Below are 21434 nucleotides of genomic sequence, written 5' to 3'. Positions count from 1 at the left end.
TGTGCTCAGTGTGAACCTGCTTACATCTGTGAAGAGCACAGGGCGCCAGTGGCGAATTTGCCAATCTTGGTGTTCTCTGGCAAATGCCAAACGTCCTGCACGGTGTTGGGCTGTAAGCACAACCTCCACCTGTGGACGTCGGGCCCTCATACCACCCTCATGGAGTCTGTTTCTGACCGTTTGAGCAGACACATGCACATTTGTGGCCTGCTGGAGGTCATTTTGCAGGGCTCTGGCAGTGCTCCTCCTTGCACAAAGGCGGAGGTAGCGGTCCTGCTGCTCGGTTGTTGCCCTCCTATGGCCTCCTCCACGTCTCCTGATGTACTGGCCTGTCTCCTGGTAGCGCCTCCATGCTCTGGACACTACGCTGACAGACACAGCAAACCTTCTTGCCACAGCTCGCATTGATGTGCCATCCTGGATGAGCTGCACTACCTGAGCCACTTGTGTGGGTTGTAGACTCCGTCTCATGCTACCACTAGAGTGAAAGCACCGCCAGCATTCAAAAGTGACCAAAACATCAGCCAGGAAGCAAAGGAACTGAGAAGTGGTCTGTGGTCCCCACCTGCAGAACCACTCCTTTATTGGGGGTGTCTTGCTAATTGCCTATAATTTCCACCTGTTGTCTATTCCATTTGCACAACAGCATGTGAAATTTATTGTCAATCAGTGTTGCTTCCTAAGTGGACAATTTGATTTCACAGAAGTGTGATTGACTTGGAGTTACATTGTGTTGTTTAAGTGTTCCCGTTATTTTTTTGAGCAGTATATATTCTTTACATTGTGTCACGTCCTGACAATAGAAAGCTTTTATTTTCTATGTTAGAGTAGGTCAGGGCGTGACAGGGGTTTTTGTCTAGTTTATTTATTTCTATGTTGGTTCTAGTTTCTTTTTTCTATGTTGGGGGTTTTGTCTAGTTTATGTATTTCTATGTGGGATTCTAGTTTCTGTATTTCTATGTTGTTGTTTTTTGGGATGATCTCCAATTAGAAGCAGCTGATCATCGTTGTCTCTAATTGAGGATCATATTTAAGTTGTTGTTTTTTCCCACTAGGTTTTGTGGGAGATTGTTTTGAGTTAGTGTATGTTGCACCGCTTCGTCACGGTTTGTTCTTTTGTTTATTTAGTTTATTTATGTCTTGCATAGTTTCACTGCTATAATAAAATGTGGAACGATACACACGCTGCGCCTTGGTCCCATTCTTCAGACAGCCGTGACACATTGTTTGCAAACTAATATGTGACACGTATTAAGGCCAAAATAACATATATTTTTTTAAAAATTGCTAAAAATGTGGGGTTCAAAACAGGTGGGGCTCTACCCCACCTGCCCTGAATGACGGGTCTCCACTGGACTTAGCCTGGTCTCAGAAGTTAAAGTGCGCTCTTCCTTATACTGCATATAGGACCATAAAACTTTACTGATTCAACATTATGCTGGGGAAAAATTTAACTTTAACATTTATTTCGTTTTTTTAGCGACATCCAGGCAACAAGTAGGCTAGGCTGTAAACTAGGTGGCACTTAGCAGTCAGAGTGACGGAGTGGAATGCAAATTATCAGAGAGAGCGAGAGAGAGAGGCGCATCAGGACTGTTGTAGCTGCTAGCCTAACTGTTCATAGTTCAGTGTTCCTTGTCCCGCTCTTACTCTAATGCGTATTTGCATCTGAGGCCAGCAACAAAGGAATTTCCTCATGAGTTGAGAAGAGAGACTCCAAAATTATGACAATGGTAACGTACAGTTTCAATTTGTTACCTTCAGAAAATAATCAGACAATAATAGAACATATACACTTTAGAACATTTAAACTTTGTACAGACCTCTCACTTTGTGGTGATAAAAGGAAATTACACATAGCCCAATTTGCCTATAACATTGCAACAATTGTTCAGCAACTTAGAAATACAGTAGTAGGCTACCTTCATTACGGAATGGAGAACTATGAGGATTGTTATAATGATGAGTCATACAGTTTTACAGTGTTATACATTGTGGACTTTCACTTTTCGTACAGTGGCTTTATTGTTGATCAGGTAAATGGTGTCACCTGCTCCCAGTTATTGCGTTCAATTGCTCTGCCTACACAAGCTCCCAATATAAACACTCACAGAGCTGCTTAATGCCTAAGATTAGAATGTTTTCCAGTCATTAAAATCATTCCCTAAATTAAAGGTTTTCACTGCAACATGTCCATGCGCATCGATAGCCGTTAATTATTGATTTATTTGTTATTAAATAATGATACGTGTAGTGACAGTAGAACAGAAAATAAATCAACAGCTGATGCAGGGCTTGAGATCCATTGGTGTTTTCAGGGGTATGTGCCAATAATATCTCCTGTCTCCTGAAGTGTACACTCGTTCACTACTTCACACACATTTAAAAGCATAGGATTGGCGGGATTGGGCTAGAGAGTTTCCACCATATTTCTTATATCAGTAATTTTCTTTTAAATCAGTGATGGTAAATGAATAAGTGCACACTTTGGGAAGAAGGAGAGATATTGGGATGTGGCCAGAGGGAGCCACAACCACCTGATCTGTGCCAGAAAGGTGCAGAGCTCTTGGAAGAGGTCGTAGTATCTACGATCACATACTGGGAGGCTATCTGGCCTAGTAGTAAGTCCATGATAGCTAAGGGTTTTGTACAATAGTAAGGTGCCATGATGTGAAATACACTGTAAGATAGAAAATAGAAAATAGTTACCCAATACATGTACGGCTGTACCATTGCACTTTACTAGGCAGAACCAGAAGCCAGCACACCTGTGAGCAGCTTAGCATTAGCCAGTGCAACTGCACTGTGCTCTGTCCCTGTTTACATCAGATACGATTCATAGTCACACGGCCATTTCCCTTTCCTACTGGTAGCTTATGGTCTCCCACGGTCCATAACAATGTCATTTTCTGTGGTCACTATCACTCTCCCTTGCTTAAAGGGCTAGCTCAGAACACAATCATAAATGTATCGTTTTCATATCATAGATGTTGTCAAGCCGAGCTCATTATTGAACACACTGCCTGCTCCCGTCTCTAAAATTAGACTGGGATTTTCAGACTGGGTGAAAAACAAGAGATTGCTATTTGAAAGATTTTACGCAGATACTGTTAATTGTGTAATGAACATGCATGACAGATTTAAACTCTGCTGCTGCTAACAAAGTAAGGAATCCTCAGCTTACTTGCTGTATTTGCTGTATTTTTATATATTTTGTAATCAACATGTTGAGGTCTTTATTGGTCTATATACAAACTACTTCAAAGGTAGGAAAGACATGAGTTGTTAGATTAACAACACTGAACAGAACATGCTAATGATTTAAGACGTGTCAGGACACGAATATGTGAAAGACGGCGCCCATGACTGTAACAATGGGGGAAATTATATTCAAAGTAGTGTCGACCTGAGGCATAGATATCAGTTATGACTCATGACATCTTCCTTTTCCACTAATTAAACAGACCTACAGCTTGCCAGAGAATCCCTGAAGTCTATAAAATGTGCATTGAATGATTAGTTGATAGATTGACTGATTCATTGATTGATAATGACACTGTTTAAGTAATGGGATACAGTAGAACAGAAAATAGATTTGTTTACTAAAGAGAGACTTTAGCAAAGACCATGTGGGCTGGCTTTGTTCATTACCAATGTTGACGCACAGGATATCTAAACATTAACCAGACGAATCAACTCAAACTGTCCTTCTCTTGCCTTCTCTCTCTCCCCGTCTCATTCTCCCCTTTCCCTCCCCCTCTCTATTTCTGGGATAATTTACATCAGTCCTTCCTCTACTCTCTGACCAGCCATGCTGTGAAAACACAGCCAAGTACACTTCCTGGTTTTTGTCATCTGTTTCATCACGGGGACAGTGTGCCACAAATTACAGCCTCAATTATCTCCTTCTCCCAGATACACACGTTGATGTGGCTTCACTAGATCATTTGTGTAATAATTTGTGTAAATAGTTTCTTTCACCTACTAAGGCTAGTATAAAAGAAAGACATATTTTAGATTGTTGGACATTTCAATTCTCAATATTCCCCTGTGGTAGTTTGTGATAGTTTGTCATCTTCAAAGTTGCTTTATTCTAATTTATTCTTACCCGAGGTCTTGGCTTTGGATTAAAGCTCTTTTGTTTAGCTTAGTGACCTTCGGTACGTAAAGCAGTCATTGACACAGCCTGTGTAATAGCTCTGATAGCGAGTCTGATGGGAGAGTTAATTACATGTAAATATCTGGGATGGGCCAGACATATAGTATGACGGCACCGTTTATTATATGTCACACAACCGGTATGAAAACGCTAGTGTTGAGATTGTATCGTGATTGTGTTCGTGTGTGTGCTACAGACTTCCCAGTCAATTCTGTTTTCTTTTTCAGAGTTTCTTTGGAAAATTAAAGAACCTGTAAGTAGTCTACCGTGTAGATAAACGTTTTGTTCTTCATTCTTGTATGCCTTCCTTCTGACCAGAAATATAAAGCCACTGACATGACACAGCACGGAAGTAACATTTCTCATTACATTTTCATTACAGACACAGTGGGCCTCCAGCTCCACCCAAAAGAATAGGTGAGCCTTCAGGAAATCCCCATTATTATGCTCGTGGTTATAGGGTTCCTCTTTATGGAGGTTATAATGTGATGTGCTTCTTCTGCTCTCTCCCTCATCGCTCTACCTCTCTTCTCCCCAATTTCTCCCTCTCTTTCTCCATCCCCCTTCTCTACTTTCTCTCTGTCTCTATTTATTTGTTTCAGAGAACAATGCGGGGTATGGTGGCTGGCCAGAAGATGAGTTTGTAAGTAGAAAAACACACACATACACACGGACCCAGACTGACACACCAATGGATATTTTGTTGTGAGAGGTCCTGTGGAGTCATCTTGGTTTGTGTGTGTGTATCACAGGACGATGAGGATGGGAACACATATGAGGCTCCCCCCTGTGAGCGACCGGCCATGAAGGTTCCTCCCAGACATGTGGAGGAGAACGTCTATTTGGGTAACACCACCACTGTAAACTATCATTCTCATTTGGGATTTGCTAAAATCTGACTTTCATGGAAAGTATGCATTGAGGCCAATGGGAGTTTGGTGCGTGGATCTCAAGTTATAATTTGTATGTATTGTTTTGAGGTGTGTTTTTATGTGAAAACACCATTTTCTTTGTTGCTGTTTTTGTGTTCCACAGATAGTTCTTCAGAGAGGTCCAATCGTGTTCTTCCCAAAAGGCAGGCAGCTCCGCCCCCAAGGCCAGCCAAGATGGCGCCCATGGGCAAAGCATCGGTAAACTGTCAGAGTATCAATGCCCATACCTACCTCTGACTAGCCTGTCTCTGTGTGTCTGCATACCTTTCGAGTTATTTAACGTTGTCTTTCCCCTCTATAGAAACAGCAGCCTCACCATCAGCCTGACCCTGAGGAGTTCTACATCGACCCCAACACCAAGAAACGTGAGACACCTTTCTCTATACTCTCCTCTATCTCTCTCTATCTCTATCCTCCTCTCTCTCTCCTCCCCTCTCTCTATCCTCCTCTCTGTCCTCTTCTCTCTATCCTCCCCTCTCTCTATCCTCCTCTCTCTATCCTCCTTTCTCTATTCTCCTTTCTCTATTCTCCTTTCTCTATCCTCCTCTCTGTTCGGTTCTCTCTATCCTCCTTTCTCTGTCCTCTTCTCTCTGTTCTTCTCTCTCCATCCTCCTTTCTCTATCCTCTTCTCTCTATCCTCCCCTCTCTATCCTCCCCTCTGTATCCTCCTCTCTCTATCCTCCCCTCTGTATCCTCCTCTCTCTATCCTCCCCTCTCTATCCTCCCCTCTGTATCCTCCTCTCTCTATCCTCCCCTCTGTATCCTCCTCTCTCTATCCTCCCCTCTGTATCCTCCTCTCTCTATCCTCTTCTCTCTATCCTCCCCTCTCTATCCTCCCCTCTGTATCCTCCTCTCTCTATCCTCCCCTCTGTATCCTCCTCTCTCTATCCTCCCCTCTGTATCCTCCTCTCTCTATCCTCCCCTCTCTATCCTCTTTGTCCAGGACATGCAAGTTTCAAGTTTTATTAGTCGTATGTATGGTATACACTGTCCAAAGAAATGCATACTTGCAGGTTTTTTCTCTCGACAATACAACAATAATAAGAAATAATAAAAGATACGAATACGTACATAAAGGAAATGGCTCAGTAGAATAGAATAAAGATTTTAGCATAAGTATGATACAGGTGTTTTGGGGAAAGGGGATTCAGCTGCAAGTGTTTAACTTGTGCAGTATTTATCAATCATAATAAGAGTCTGGTAGCAGCAGTTGTGATGTGTGTGTAGCATGAATGTGTGTGTGGATGTGTGTATGTCTGTGTGGGTGTGTGAGTGAGTGAGTGCATGTGTGCTAATGTGAGGAGAATCAGAGCAGGTGGTCAATCCAGTTCAAGTGTTCAGCAGTCTGATGGTTTGTAGATAGAAACTGTCTCAAAGCCTGTTGGTATCCGACCTCATGGTCCGATAACGTCTGCTCGACGGTAAGGGAGTGAACAGCTCGTGGCTGGGGTGTGTGGGGTCCTTGATGATGCTGCGGGCCTTCCTCAGGCACCGTTTCAAATAAATGTCCTGGATGGGTGGGAGTTTATCCTATATGATGATTGTGTATTTTATATCTGGATATGAATTGTGCCCTATAGATAGAATATTGAATGTTGATTGATGAAAAGGTGTAAAAGGTCATATAATCCTTGAGGCATGTATTGTACAGGAGAATTAACTTAAACAAACCAGTGAGTTAAGTTTGAGATGGTCAAGCTTCCCTAACTCTCTCTCTCTCTAGCTCCTGAGGTAGACAGGAAGGAGAAGCCAGGGAAAAGGTCTACTCCTAAGAAGTCTGCCCCTCCTCCTTCCCGCCCTGCCCCTGCTCCCACCCCTCCCCCTGCAGAGGAAGGTAAACGCCACAGTTATAGGTCTAGTTCCTGCCCGACTAGACGAGCAAGCGGTGCATTGCATCAACCAATGGTTGCATTCTAAGTCATCGACTGTGCATAGCTGATATGTTAAATACCTATCCAGTTGTTGTAAGATCTGGCATGCATCTGCAATGTAGTTGTGCAGGATCTCGACCAACAATCATACCCTGGAACCCTGATAGGACATTGGTGTGCTATTACATCAAGTCACCACTAGAGAGATCTGTGATACTGCAACAGCATCAGCCTCTGTTTTCTCTGTTATGCTTTTGCAGATGTCTACCTGGATCCTAATGAAGGACAGGTGAGCCCAACACATCGTTAACAGACAGAGCCTCACCCCTACCTCCAGCCCCCAAACCTTAGCCTTTTTATCCGCTGTACCCTTTTAACACATTCTTGATGGACAATCAGTATATTCATAGTTCCATAGGGCCCTGAGATGTCTGGTCTCTGGACAATTTCTAATTCGGCCAGAGACAGGTGATTAACATGCGTGTTGTGTCTCTGTTTCAGGCAGACAGTGATGACCTGTATCTGGAGCCCACAGCAGGTCAGTTACTCCTGTAGAACCACTAATACAGCCTCAGTATCAACGCATTTATACTGAGGTTTTGACTAGAGAATATATTTTATATGAGATAAAGAGACAGGACATTAATTCCAAATGATTAAAGAAAAATCGCATTTAGCTTATTTTGAGAGAAAAATAAATCCTTGGCACGGTCAAAAATAAATACTCCTGTTTCTCCAGCTTGCCCCCCTGCTCCTCGCGGGCCCATAAGGATGCCCCTCCTACCCAAGACAGCAATTTCCCCTCCCCCCATGCCCATGTGAGTACACCTGTCAAGACATGAGATGAAAAATGCACAAACACATCTTGGTGTATATCACCACTTCTATTCTTTTCATAGTTATGCAAATGAAATAACTGAATTTTATTCACCTCCTGAATTGACTGGGTTAAACTGGCCTTGACACCATCCCTGAAACCAATGCCATTCTATGTCATGAGAGAAGCCATGTTATTGTTTTTGAGTTTTGTTGTTTGACATGTGATATGAGCTCAATCCCATCATGTATGTCTGTCTGTCTTTCTCTGTAGAAAACCTCCAGTGCCCAGAGCCAAGTCGGTGAGTTTCTCCATGGTTCACACATTATTTAACACACCACGGGCACATGATTTATCACATCACACCACTGTCCGGTTTCTAACACAGAATTGGCCTATTTCAGAGATTCTCCACTGAACATGTTTTTTAGTGCAGGAGTGTAGGCCTTATCTGTGTCCACATTTGAATGAGTTTCACACTTTGCTGCATTTCAGAGTTCTCTACTGGTCAGTGAGGCAAAGACAGGTAAGTGACACTTCATTCTCTCTGACTAAAAATAGATGGATCATGATGATAAAGCCTGCATCCCAAATGGCCTATTCCCTACATGCACTACTTTTGACCAGAGCCCTACATAGGGAACTGAGTGCCATTTGGAACATAACCATGAAGTGAAAATGCAGAACCTGGTCCATTGCTGTGTTTCTGTGACCCTCCCCAGCTCCTCCGCCTGATGTGAAACGCTCCTCGTTCCCTGGCAAGCTGCCCCCACCCACCCCAGGCATCAAACCCCCCCTCCCCGCATCCCTAAAGGAACCCAAACCCAGGTGAGGCTTGGGAACACAGCCACTCTCACAGCACTATGCATCTACACACTGGATGAGACCACGCTATACGCTGCAAGAACATACATGTTTTATACGTGTTAAACCTGTTAAGCAGGTTCATGCTTAATGAACTTTCAGTCCTGTACAAGCAGCAACAGTCAAACACATAGATACCACTTAGTACTGCCTGATAACGATTTCCATTCCGTTGTGGTCTATAAAGAGGATCTTATGTTTGAAGTGTAAAGATGGCACGGAAGAGGATGGCTGATGTTTTACATGCTCCTAACCAACTGTGCTATTTTGTTAGTTTTTTTGCGTTGTTTGTAACTTATTTTTTAACTTATTTTGTACATAATGTTGCTGCAACCGTCTCTTATGACCGAAAATAACTTCTGGACATCAGAACAGCGATTATTCACCTCGAACTGGAAGAAGCTTTTTCCTTTAACGAGAACAGGCCCAAATCCCTGTCATTTGCGTGAAGAAAAGACGAAGGAAAAGGGGGCGGAGGTCGGGCTGAGAATCCGTAGGCGAGCAAGTAAACTCCCACTGTCATCCGTTCTACTGGCTAACATGCAATCATTGGAAAATCAAATTGATGACCTACGATTACGACTATCCTACCAACGGGACATTAAAAACTGGAATATCTTATGTTTCACCGAGTCGTGGCTGAACGACGACACGGATAATATAGAGCTGGCGGGATTTTCCATGCACCAGCAGAACAGAGAAGAAGCTTTGTCTGGTAAGATGAGGGGTGAGGGTGTGTGTCTTTTTGTCAATAACAGCTGGTGCGCGATGTTTAATATTAAAGAAGTCTCGAGGTATTGCTCGCCTGAGGTAGAGTACCTTATGATAAGCTGTAAACCAGACTATCTACCAAGAGAGTTCTCATCTATATTATTCGAAGCTGTCTATTTGCCACCACATTCCGATGCTGGCATTAAGACAGCAACTCAACCAACTCTATAAGGCCATAAGCAAACAAGAAAATGCTCATCCAGAAGCAGCGCTCCAATTAGCTGGGGACTTTAATGCAGGCAAACTTAAATCAGTTTTACAAAAATTTTACCAGCATGTCATATGTGCAACCAGAGGAAAAAAAAACTCTAGACCACCTTTACTCCACACACAGAGATGCATACAAAGCTCTCCCCCGCCCTCCATTTGGCAAATCTGACCATAATTCTATCCTCCTGATTCCTGCTTACAAGCAAAAACTAAAGCATGAAGTACCAGTGACCTGCTCAATATGGAAGTGGTCAGATGACGCGGATGCTACGTTAAAGGACTGTTTTGCTAGCACAGACTGGAATATGTTCTGGGATTCATCCAATGACATTGAGAAGTATACCACCACAGTCATCAGCTTCATCAATAAGTGCATCACCAACGTCGTCCCCACTGTGACCGTACGGACATATCCCAACCAGAAGCCATGGATTGCAGGAAACATCCGCAGCAAGCTAAAGGCTAGAGCTGCCGCTTTCAAGGAGCGGGACACTAATCCGGATGCTTATAAGAAGTCCCGCTATGCCCTCAGACGAACCATCAAACAATCAAACAGGCAATACAGGATTAACCTCTAGGGTATGTGGGACGAAATCGTCCCACCTAGTCAACAGCCAGTGGAATCGAGTGACGCGATATTCAAATACCTTAGAAATGCTATTACTTCAATTTCTCAAACATATGACTATTTTACAGCATTTTAAAGACAAGACTATCATTAATCTAACCACATTGTCTGATTTCAAAAAGGCTTTACAACGAAAGCAAAACATTAGATTATGTCAGGAGAGTACCCAGCCAGAAATAATCACACACCCATTTTTCAAGCTAGCATATAATGTCACAAAAACCAAAACCACAGCTAAATGCAGCACTAACCTTTGATGATCTTCATCAGATGACACTCCTAGGACATTATGTTATACAATACATGCATGTTTTGTTCAATCAAGTTCATATTTATATCAAAAACCAGCTTTTTACATTAGCATGTGACGTTCAGAACTAGCAAACATACCGAAAACTTTCGGTGAATTTACTAAATTACTCACGATAAACGTTCACAAAAAACATAACAATTATTTAAAGAATTATAGATACAGAACTCCTTAATGCAATCGCGGTGTCAGATTTTAAAATAGCTTTTCGGCAAAAGCACATTTTGCAATATTCTGAGTAGATAGCTCGCCATCACGGGCTAGCTAATTTGACACCCACCAAGTTTGGCGTTCACTAAACTCAGAATTACTATAAGATAAATTGGATTACCTTTGCTGTTCTTCGTCAGAATGCACTCCCAGGACTTCTACTTCATCCACAAATGTTGTTTTGGTTCAAAATAATCCATAATTATATCCAAATAGCGGCGTTTTGTTCGTGCGTTCAAGACACTATCCGAACGGTGACGCGCGGACGCGTATCATGACAAAACATTTCAAAATATTCCATTACCGTACTTCGAAGCATGTCAAACGCTGTTTAAAATCAATTTTTATGCAATTTTTCTCGTAAAATAGCGATAATATTCCGACCGGGAGACGTCTTTTTCGTTCAAAGACTGAAAATGTAAAATGGCCTCTTCACGTGCACGCGCACACCTGTCTCACAGTTGTTGAATCTTGTTATGTTCATACAAATATTTACACATGTTAAGTTTGCTGAAAGTAAATGCAGTTGACAGTGACAGGACGTTTATTTTTTTGCTGAGTTTACATGTTTCAAGCAGACCACCATACTCCATGTGCCAAAGGAAGCAAAGGTAACCTGGCAAAAAAATTACCGCCCCGTAGCACTCACGTCGGTAGCCATGAAGTGCTTTGAAAGGCTGGTCATGGCTCACATCAACAACATCCTCCCGGATACCCTAGACCCACTCCAATTCGCATACCGCCTCAACAGATCCACAAATGCCGCAATCTTAATTGCACTCCACACTGCCCTTTCTCACCTGGACAAAAAGAACACCTATGTGAGAATGCTGTTCATTGACTACAGCTCAGTATTCAACACCATAGTGCCCACAAAGCTTTTCACTAAGCTAAGGACCCTAGGACTAAACACCTCCCTCTGCAACTGGATTCTGGACTTCCTGACGGGCCGCCCCCAGGTGGTAAGGGTAGGCAACAAGACAACTGCTACGGTGATCCTCAACACTGGGGCCCCTCAGGGGTGTGTACTTAGTCCCCTCCTGTACTCCCTGTTCACCCACAACTGTTTTGCTAAACACGACTCCAACACCATCATTAAGTTTGCTGACGACACAACAGTGGTAGGCCTGATTACAGACAACGATAAGACAGCCTATAGGAAGGAGGTCAGAGAACTGGCAGTGTGGTGCCAGGCCAACAACCTCTCCCTCAATGTGAGCAAGACAAATGAGCTGATTGTGGACTACAGGAAAAGGCGGGCTGAACAGGCCCCCATTAACATCAATGGAGCTGTAGTGGTGCGGGTCGAGAGTTTCAAGTTCTTTGGTGTCCACATCACCAACGAACTATCATGGTCCAAACACACCAAGACAGTCGTGAAAAGGTCACGACAAAACCTTTTCCCCCTCAGGAGACTGAAAAGATCCTCAAAAAGTTATTTAACTGCACCATCGAGAGCATCCTGACCGGTTGCATCACCGCCTGGTATGACAACTGCTCGGCATCTGACGGTAAGACGCTACAGAGGGTAGTGCGTACGGCCCAGTACATCACTAGGGCCAAGCTTCCTGCCATCCAGGACCTATATAATAGGCGGTGTCAGAGGAAAGCCCATAAAATTGTCAGAGACTCCAGTCACCCAAGTCATAGACTGTTTTCTCTGCTACCGCACGGGAAGCGGTACTGGAGCGCCAAGTCTTGGACCAAAAGGCTCCGTAACAGCTTCTACTCCCAAGCCATAAGACCGCTGAACAATTAATCAAACGGCCACCGGACTACTTACATTGAACCTCCCCATTTGTTTTGTACACTGCTGCTACTCACTGTTTATTATCTATGCATAGTCACTTCACCCCTACCTAAATGTACAAATTACCTCAACTAACCTGTACCCCCGCACACTGACTCGGTACCGGTACCCCCGGTATATAGCCTCGTTATTGTTCTGTTATTGTATTACTTTTTATTATTTTTCACTTCAGTTTATTTGTTAATATTTTCTTAACTCTTCTTGAACTGTACTGTTGGTTAAGGGCTTGTAAGTAAGCATTTCACGGTAAGTTCTACACTTGTTGTATTTGATGCATATGACAAATAAAGTTTGATTTGATCTGTGATAACATAGCTAAGTCTTTGAAGTATGAAGGCCTACTGTTCTTACGTATTCAATATTGTTGTAGCCACAGGCCTATATTGCTCATCTATTATAGTAAGCATGTTGGCTAACATTGGACCTGTTGTCTGCGTTGCAGCCCCCCTCCCCCGCCCACTATAGACACTACCGCAGCAGGTAAGAGCATGCAGGGAACAGGACCAGTTTTGGGTCTCAGCTGAAGGATAGAAAGCCATAGAAATGGAAATAAAGGATGTGTGGAACTCTGAAATGCTCCAACTGTGGTTTGCTAATCAGAGTGAAGGACATCCTTAATTTCTTTACATTTGTGTTGTTTTTCTGTCCACATAATATGAACATTATAACTTGTTTAACCCCGTCATCTAGGGTCACTGTGGCTACTGTCAGTAGTGCTGTCCAGCATACTTGGGGCCTTGATTGTAACTACATGCTTTATTTTTAATAGACTGTAGAGCAGGGTTTCCTAAACTCGGTCCTGCCCCCCCTGCCCCCAGCTGTGGAGTGCTAGGGCAAAACCCAAACCATGCACCCAGGGAGGGGGCAGGACCACGTTTGGGAAACCCTGCTGTAGAGCACTCTACACGTTGGTCAACAACTCATTATTTCTCTCTATGCCAAAGTTTCTCCCTCTGGTATGAAGACAACCATGCAGGCAGGAAAGGAGGTATGTGTCTTTCCGTCTCATACTGTACCTCTCATGTAACCATGCATAATACAGTGTTAAAGTGCTACAAATGTTGCTGCAAACCTTAGTTAAATGGTGATATACCTGAAGTATGGGGTATCCTTGGATATAACTGTGGTGGCAGGCAGGGGAGGGCGTCATAGAGAACTGTGGTATGTTTCAGGAGAAAGAGTGGTTCGCCGGAAACTGCAATAGAAAGACTGCTGAGGACCTCTTACTGCAGATCAACAAGGTGGGATACACACACACACACTGGAGATGAGCAGACACACACAGAAATGCATGCAAATACACACACACACACACACACACACACACACACACACACACACACACACACACACACACACACACACACACACACACACAGTTCTTGAAGTACCATACAAAAAAATCTGAAAATGACTTAGAGGTATAGAATCCCCAGCTCTGAAGGACCTGGCCAATGTGATTCCTGAATCAATATGATTAGTTATAGTTAGTTAGCCAGTATTCCTCAACAGTGAATCAATACTTCATTGATCTATTAGCCTGTCCACTTGGTCCTCTGTGGTTCTCTCCCCTCCTCTCTATATGTTGCTCAGTAGCTGCTGATGTTTTGTGATTATGTGTTATAATGCTGCTGATTATATGCGTGTATCTGTCTCTGGCCCTTTGTCTTTACTAACACAGCCGACCTGTTTCATTTCATGCTGAAATAGACAAGTAACGATGTGTGAGTAATCTCGGTCGTAACTCCCCTTTATTTGACTGTGTGTGTGTGTGTGTGAGTGTGTGTGTGTGTGTGTAGCCTTGGGTTACAGCTAACACATACACACACCATCACTGAGTCTGATTCATCTGTGCTCATTCAAAGGCCCTGTGGGTTTTGATACTGATATCCACTCTCTCCTCCCTCCCTCCTTCGCTCCGCTCCCCTCCCGCTGCCTATTCCCCCCCCCCCCCCCCCCCCCCCTTTGTAGGACGGGGCATTCCTGATACGTCGCAGTTCAGCCCAGAACGCCCGTCAGCCCTACACACTGGCTGTCCTATACAGACAGAAGGTCTATAACATCCCCATCCGCTTCCTGGAGGAGACGCGCGGCTACGCCCTCGGAAAGGAGGGCAAGAAGAATGAGGAGGTGAAGAGGCGGGGGGGAAGATAGGGGGAGTGCTAAACAAGGGGTAAAATAATGAATCGGTGAAAGAGAATGGGAGGATGAGGACGAGAGTGTTGAGATGGGGGACACAGAGAGAGCGAGAGGGGGGAAATGAAAATGTGAGAGTGTAGGGAGGAGAAGAGAGGGATAAGGAGAGGGGAAAAGACAGAGGCCACAGGAGGAAAGGAGGATTTGCAAAAAGAATTTGCAAAGGGAGAATGTGGGGGGAAAAGAATGAAGAGGTCAGGTGGGATAGAGGGAGGATGTGGGAGGAACGGAGGATGTGTGGAAAAGAGACGAAGGAATGCAACTTAGTACTGTCCTGTGACCTCTGCAATAGCACTGTAGTAACTCTCTCTCCCTTTTTCTCTCTCTCTCTTTCCCTCGCTACTCCCTCCCGCATCCCTCCCTCCATCTCTCTCTCATAGTTTTTCAGTAGTCTCCAGGAGATCATCTCTCACCACAAGAATAACCAACTGCTGCTGATCGATAGCAAGAGTCAGGCCAAGCACACCACGTATCTCACCCATCCAGCCCATCCATAAACTGCATTATCCATAACCCCCATACAATATATATCACCCATCCAGTCCATCCATAAACTGCATTATCCATAACCCCCATACAATATATATCACCCACCCAGCCCATCCATAAACTGCATTATCCATAACCCCCATACAATATATATCACCCACCCAGCCTGACCATAAACTGCATTATCCATAACCCCCATACAATATATATCACCCATCCAGCCCATCCATAAACTGCATTATCCATAACCCCCATACAATATATATCACCCACCCAGCCTGACCATAAACTGCATTATCCATAACCCCCATATAATATATATCACCCATCCAGTCCATCCATAAACTGCATTATCCATAACCCCCACACAATATATATCACCCACCCAGCCTGACCATAAACTGCATTATCCATAACCCCCATACAATATATATCACCCACCCAGCCTGACCATAAACTGCATTATCCATAACCCCCATACAATATATATCACCCATCCAGTCCATCCATAAACTGCATTATCCATAACCCCCACACAATATATATCACCCACCCAGCCTGACCATAAACTACACTACACTACTATAGGGTGGCAGGTAGCCTAGCGATTACAGCGTTGGGCCAGTAACTGAAAGGTCGCTGATTTGAATACCTGAGTCGATGAGGTGAAAAATCGGTCAATGTGCCCTTGAGCAAGGCACCTCATTTGCTCCAGGGCCACCGTGCTACTATTGCTGACCCTGTAAAAAAAACACACACTTCACTGCACCTGTACATTTCACTTCGCTGTATGTGACAATAAACAACATTTTTTCATAACTCACAGAAATGTGTATCTCACCTACACCAGCCCATTCATAAAGTACATTAAATGATACCATTAATAACTAAATACATTTCATAACTTGGAAATACTACCTTCAATAGTCATGTTCCTCACCACAACATATCCATTGCAAACCCTCATTTTTGTTTTGTGATGAAAATGGCTAGAAGTGTACATATTACCGTATATCTGTGTACTGTATGTGTTTGTGTGTTTAAGTATGCTGTAATTACATCTGTATGACTTTATTACCCTATTTTTGTTTTAAAATAGATTAATTTTAAAATGCTTGCACCTGAATAGAGTAGTGAGTAGTCTATGAAAAGGTATATTCAATACCTCATTCTTGCTCTGACTCTTTATGCAGTGCTTGTTTCAGTGAGTGATGGGGAATTCAATTGTGTGTCTACACCTGTGTTGTGACTGAATACTGTGTAAGTGGGCCATCTGTAAGTTTCTATTTATATAATAATATAGTCTGAAATATTTTGAAATCCTGTTTGTGTTTTATCATTTTTTGTATTTGCAACACCACAGCGTGAATGGCATTTATTTCCCTCAAAGTTTAAGTTGTTAGTTTAGAGCTCCGTAAATACAAGGATTCACTAATTCCACTAATTAACTTTTAAGAAGGCACACCTGTTAATTGAAATGCATTCCAGGTGACTAGCTCATACAGCTGGTTGAGAGAATGCCAAGAGTGTGCAAAGCTGTCATCAAGGCAAAGGGTGGCTACTTAAAGAATCTCAAATATAAAATATATTTTGATTTGTTTAACACTTTTTTGGTTACTACATGATTCCATATGTGTTATTTAATAGCTTTGATGTCTTTACTATTATTCTACGATGTAGAAAATAGTAAAATTAAGAAAAACCCTTGAATGACAGGTGTTCTAAACTACAGGTAACTGCCAAAATAAAGGAAACACCAACATAAAACGTCGATAAGGCGTTGGGTCACCACAAGCCAGAACAGCTTCAATGCACCTTGGCATGAATTCTACAAGTGTTTGGAACTCTATTGGAGGGATGTGACACCATTCTTCCACGAGAAATTGTTGATGTTGGTGGAAAACGCTCTCAGGGGTTTCTTCAGAATCTTCCATAGGTGTTAAATTGGGTTGAGAACTGGTGACTGAGACGGCCATGGCATATAGTTTACATTGTTTTCATGCTCATCAAACCATTCGTGTCCTGCACGGGAGCATTGTCATCCTATGAGGAAATAGCCACGGCAGCCAAAATAATGGCCTGCCCAACATTTTTATACATGACCCTAGGCATGGGATGTTAATTGCTTAATTAACTGAAGAACCACACCTGTGTGGAAGCACCTGCTTCAATATACTTTCTATAACTCATTTACTCAAGTGTTTCTATTATCTTAGAAGTTACCTGTATGTGCACATACATAGCATAAATCAAATCAAATTGTATAGGTCGCATACACATATGCGCATATGTTATTGAAGGTGGAGCGAAATGCCTACTCCTACCTTGACTAATACATCATTTCAGTTCCTCTTTTTCAATCCCAACATATTTTCTCACTACTTGACACTTTTCATAGGGTGGGGTAAAGGCATATTCCCAACGTCTCAGCATTTGAGTTTGCAGAAATCGGAAGGGGAGTGGGCGCCTGTCACGTGCCTTTATTTCGACATAGGGAAAATGAAGGGGAAGGGGCAGCGGAGGGGTACATTGAGGACATCCGAAAAAAAAATCTGCATTGGTAGGCTATTTGTGGGAAAAATCCTCTTGGTTAGCTGTAGGGCTTATAAGTTGCAAGTGTATTATTTTGTATAATACTATAAGCAACATTAGAGCTTCATAAAAATAGTTTTCTCCCAGAGCTAGTGTAATTATGTTTTGGACTATTTTACTTAGCGGAAGCGTAGAGTTTTGGTTCAGGAGTGTTGTTTGGGTGCTACTGAACGAGAGCAGGCAGTGAATTCAGGTGATATCAACGCAAGCCGGCGAGACCCCTATCATTGCACATCGTATTTTACTTTTGGGGGCGTTTTGGGGACTTTTAATACAATACAACATCCATTCCTCTTCGTGTCCCCTTCCCCTTTCCTGTTCTCCGGACATTTGAAACATAGAAAGCCTCAAGAATGGCCCAGATACTGCCGATACGATTTCAGGAACATCTGCAGGTAAGAAGACTCTAACAGCCGAAAAAAAAACGCAGTACAGATGCATTTTCGCGCAGTTCTTTAGCTTTCCAGGCCCGCACGTAGAAACACCACTACGCATTTAAATGGAATCGTACATGGGGCTGTAGCCTGCAGGGAGAACGCTCAATATAGCCACAGGCCTAGCTAGCTTGTGCAGGGCAGATGATGACTTGATAAAATTGAACAGTCAAATCGTACTGGGAGGCTATAGTCTGTTTACTGCAGACCCGAAAACACAGACAGTGATTCACGCCGCAGTCTGTTCAAGTGGAAAAACGTCGCTGTCACAACTCACAGAGCCTACGCGTCAACGCTCGAAACCGCAGTGTTTTGACACTTTGATGCCGTGATCTCGGCACTGAAGTGCCAAGATTGTTAATTAGCCCTACATGACACATTCGATTTAACGAATACGTGTAAAATGTATACAGTTTTACCTCCATAAAATGAGTTAGAGGAAAGTTAATCGGATCGTAAATCATAACGCTTTCCACTCATAGACTCAAGATATCGTGATAACGGTTTTGGTCGTGGTTCTCAATCTGAATCGATTGGCTATTTAGGCTATGTTGCAAGATTGATATGCATAATTAAAGTATAGGCTGTTAGTTAATGAGCTATTGGCCTACACAATTAACTATTGTTAGAATTGAGTGATTTGAGATAAATGCGTGCAGTTATATAAACTCTGTGTTTAGGATGTGGCTAGATTATATGGCTTCATATTTTTTAATTAGTAGGCATTGTTGGAGAACCCACCAGTAAACCTCTCCATATGTGTAATGGATCACCTCAATGCGGTAATGTTGTCAAGTTTGGTTAACATTCTGATCTGGCCTTTGGTTTAATCACCCGCCTAGCTGCCCCGGCCCAGTTTCTTGGGAACAAAGTGCAAGTTTCTTGTGATGTTTCTTGTGATGGTTCAAGCCGCACTCTGCTCGTTCCCCCTCCATTCCCACAAATGCATCCATTGAAAGGCAACACACCATTATTTGAGATTTGATCAGGCATATATCTATTCATTGATAGTGTCTCCATTTAGTCCTATCCCATGTATGCTGTGCATGGTAGGCCTCTGTGATTCTAGGTGGCTCCATCCGAGAGAAAAATGCCCGGAATAAACTGAGGACTTTGGGCCTCAAGTTGCTTTGCTTTTTTCTCCTGTTTTGGTGTTTACAGCCTCTATGCATTAAACAGTATAGTCTGGGTGGGTTTAGGTATGGATTTACATGCACTGCCATGTAGACACAGATGAGACTGGCTTTGTTGTTTTAACTCTATGTAGAACTACTATAATACACTATGTATGTGGAGACACCCTCAAATTAGTGGATTCGGCTATTTCTGCCACACCCGTTGCTGACAGGTGTATAAAATCGAACACACAGCCATGCAATCTCTATAGACAAACATTGGCAGTAGAATGGCCTTACTGAAGAGCTCAGTGACTTTCAACGTGGCTGTCGTAGGATGCCTCCTTTCCAACAAGTCAGTTCGTAAAATTTCTGCCCTGCTAGTTAGAACCGTCGGGAGCTTCATTAAAATGGGTTTCCGTGGCCGAGCAGACCCACACAAGCCTAAGATCACCATGCGCAATGCCAAGCGTCGTCAAAAGTAGTGTAAAGCTCACCGCCATTGGACTCTGGAGCAGTGGAAGCGCGTTCTCTGGAGTGATGCTTCACCATCTGGCAGTCCGACGGATGAATCTGGGTTTGGATAACGCTACCTGCCTGACTGCGTAGTGCCAACTGTAACATTTGTTGGAGGAGGAATAATGGTCTGGGGCTGTTTTTCATGGTTCGGGCTAGGCCCTTTAGTTCCAGTGAAGGGAAATCTTAATGTGACACCATACAATAACATTCTAGATGATTCTGTGCTTCCAACTTTGGGGAATGCCCTTTCCTGTTCCTGTTTCAGCATGACAATGCTCCTGTGTACAAAGCGAGGTGCATACAGAAATGGTTTGTTGAGATTGGTGTGGAAGAACTTGACTGGCTTGCACAGAGTCCTGACCTCAAACCCATCGTTCACCTTTGGGATGAATTGGAACTCTGATTGCGAGCCAGGCCTAATCGCCCAACATCAGTGCCCGATCGCCCAACATCAGTGCCCGACCTCACTAATGCTCTTGTGGCTGAATGGAAGCAAGTCCCCGCAGCAAGTCCCCGCAGCAATGTTCCAACATTTAGTGGAACGCCTTCCCAGAAGAATGTAGGTTGTTATAGCAGCATAGGGGGAACCAACTCCATATTAATGCTCATGATTTTGGAATGAGATGTTTGACAAGCAGATGTCCACATACTTTTGGTCATGTAGTGTATATGCCATTTAGCAGACGCTTTTATCCAAAACGACTTAGTCATGCGTTCATACATTTTTACTCATGGGTGATTCTGGGAATGGAACCCACTACCCTGGCGTTACAAGTGCCATGCTCTACCAACTGGGCTACAAAAGACTGTAGAACTATTACACTGCTGGACTTTTCACAATTGTATAAGGCTAGGAATAAACAGAGCACCCTCAATAAACATTGGCCTACACACACACACACACACACACACACACACACACACACACACACTGTTAATTAAGCATTGCCAGTGTCGCACTGTGTGGGCTTGTACATGTAATTAAACACTGAACTGTGTTTAGAGTAATTCTCCTTTTTCCCAGGCTTGACTGACTGACCCTAATCTAGGCTGTGTGTGAGGTAGAGGTCTTCTCCGACCCGATTGGACCCAAAGTGTCAAAATAATTTGGTTTAGACCGCTGCTCCCGAGCGGCGCTGCGTCGCATTGCTAGAGGTGTCACTACAGACACCCTGGTTCGAATCCAGGCTGTATCACAACCGGCCGTGTTTGGGAGTCCTATAGGGCGGCGCACAATTGGCCCAGTGTCGTCCGGGTTTGGCCGGTGTAGGGCGTCATTGTAAATAAGAATTTGTTCTTAACTGACTTGCCCAGTAAATAAAGGTTAAATAAATAAAAAATAATAATAATATCAGCCAAGTTGCTCTTCTCGTTAATGAATACAGTGCCTTCAGGAAGTATTCACACCCCCTGACTTCTTCAACATTTTGCTGTGTTACAGCCAGCCTGAATTTAAAATGGAGAAAATGTAGATTTTGTGCCACTGATCTATACACAATTCCTCACA

At 43.3% G+C, this 21434-nt stretch overlaps 2 protein-coding genes across 3 annotated transcripts in view; both read left to right on the top strand.

The window, feature by feature from the left end:
* Positions 1 to 1543: 1543 nt before the first annotated feature.
* LOC106585060 (uncharacterized) lies at positions 1544 to 16587 on the top strand. The gene is made up of 19 exons (XM_014170823.3): positions 1544 to 1733; positions 4387 to 4412; positions 4542 to 4576; positions 4762 to 4802; positions 4912 to 5005; positions 5195 to 5289; positions 5393 to 5456; positions 6815 to 6925; positions 7223 to 7251; positions 7464 to 7500; positions 7702 to 7780; positions 8053 to 8080; positions 8275 to 8305; positions 8502 to 8607; positions 13025 to 13062; positions 13527 to 13570; positions 13755 to 13823; positions 14554 to 14712; positions 15159 to 16587. Exons 1-19 carry the CDS (start codon positions 1725 to 1727, stop codon positions 15273 to 15275), a joined length of 1212 nt encoding a protein of 403 aa, XP_014026298.3. The 5' UTR covers positions 1544 to 1724; the 3' UTR covers positions 15276 to 16587.
* A 1408-nt stretch (positions 16588 to 17995) lies between these two features.
* LOC106585059 (clathrin heavy chain 1) overlaps positions 17996 to 21434 on the top strand; it is a 40652-nt gene continuing 37213 nt past the window's right edge. For both annotated transcript variants that reach the window (XM_014170820.3, XM_014170819.3), the window contains exon 1: positions 17996 to 18254. In XM_014170820.3, the coding sequence (XP_014026295.1) occupies positions 18213 to 18254 (42 nt within the window). In that variant the 5' untranslated portion in view covers positions 17996 to 18212. The remainder of the gene's footprint in view (positions 18255 to 21434) is intronic.

Source organism: Salmo salar, chromosome 24 (genome assembly GCF_965601325.2).
Source record: "Salmo salar chromosome 24, fSalSal1, whole genome shotgun sequence".
NCBI lineage: Eukaryota > Metazoa > Chordata > Actinopteri > Salmoniformes > Salmonidae > Salmo > Salmo salar.
The sequence above is the reverse complement of the archived record's forward strand: the minus strand, read 5'-3'. Positions and strand labels throughout refer to the sequence as shown.

Bases quoted from the DNA above. Each gene is read 5' to 3' on its own strand.
- LOC106585060 (XM_014170823.3), top strand. The intron at 5,457-6,814 runs GTGAGACACCTT...CTCTCTCTCTAG, and splicing joins CGACCCCAACACCAAGAAAC to CTCCTGAGGTAGACAGGAAG. The intron at 7,252-7,463 runs GTGAGCCCAACA...TCTCTGTTTCAG, and splicing joins TGGATCCTAATGAAGGACAG to GCAGACAGTGATGACCTGTA.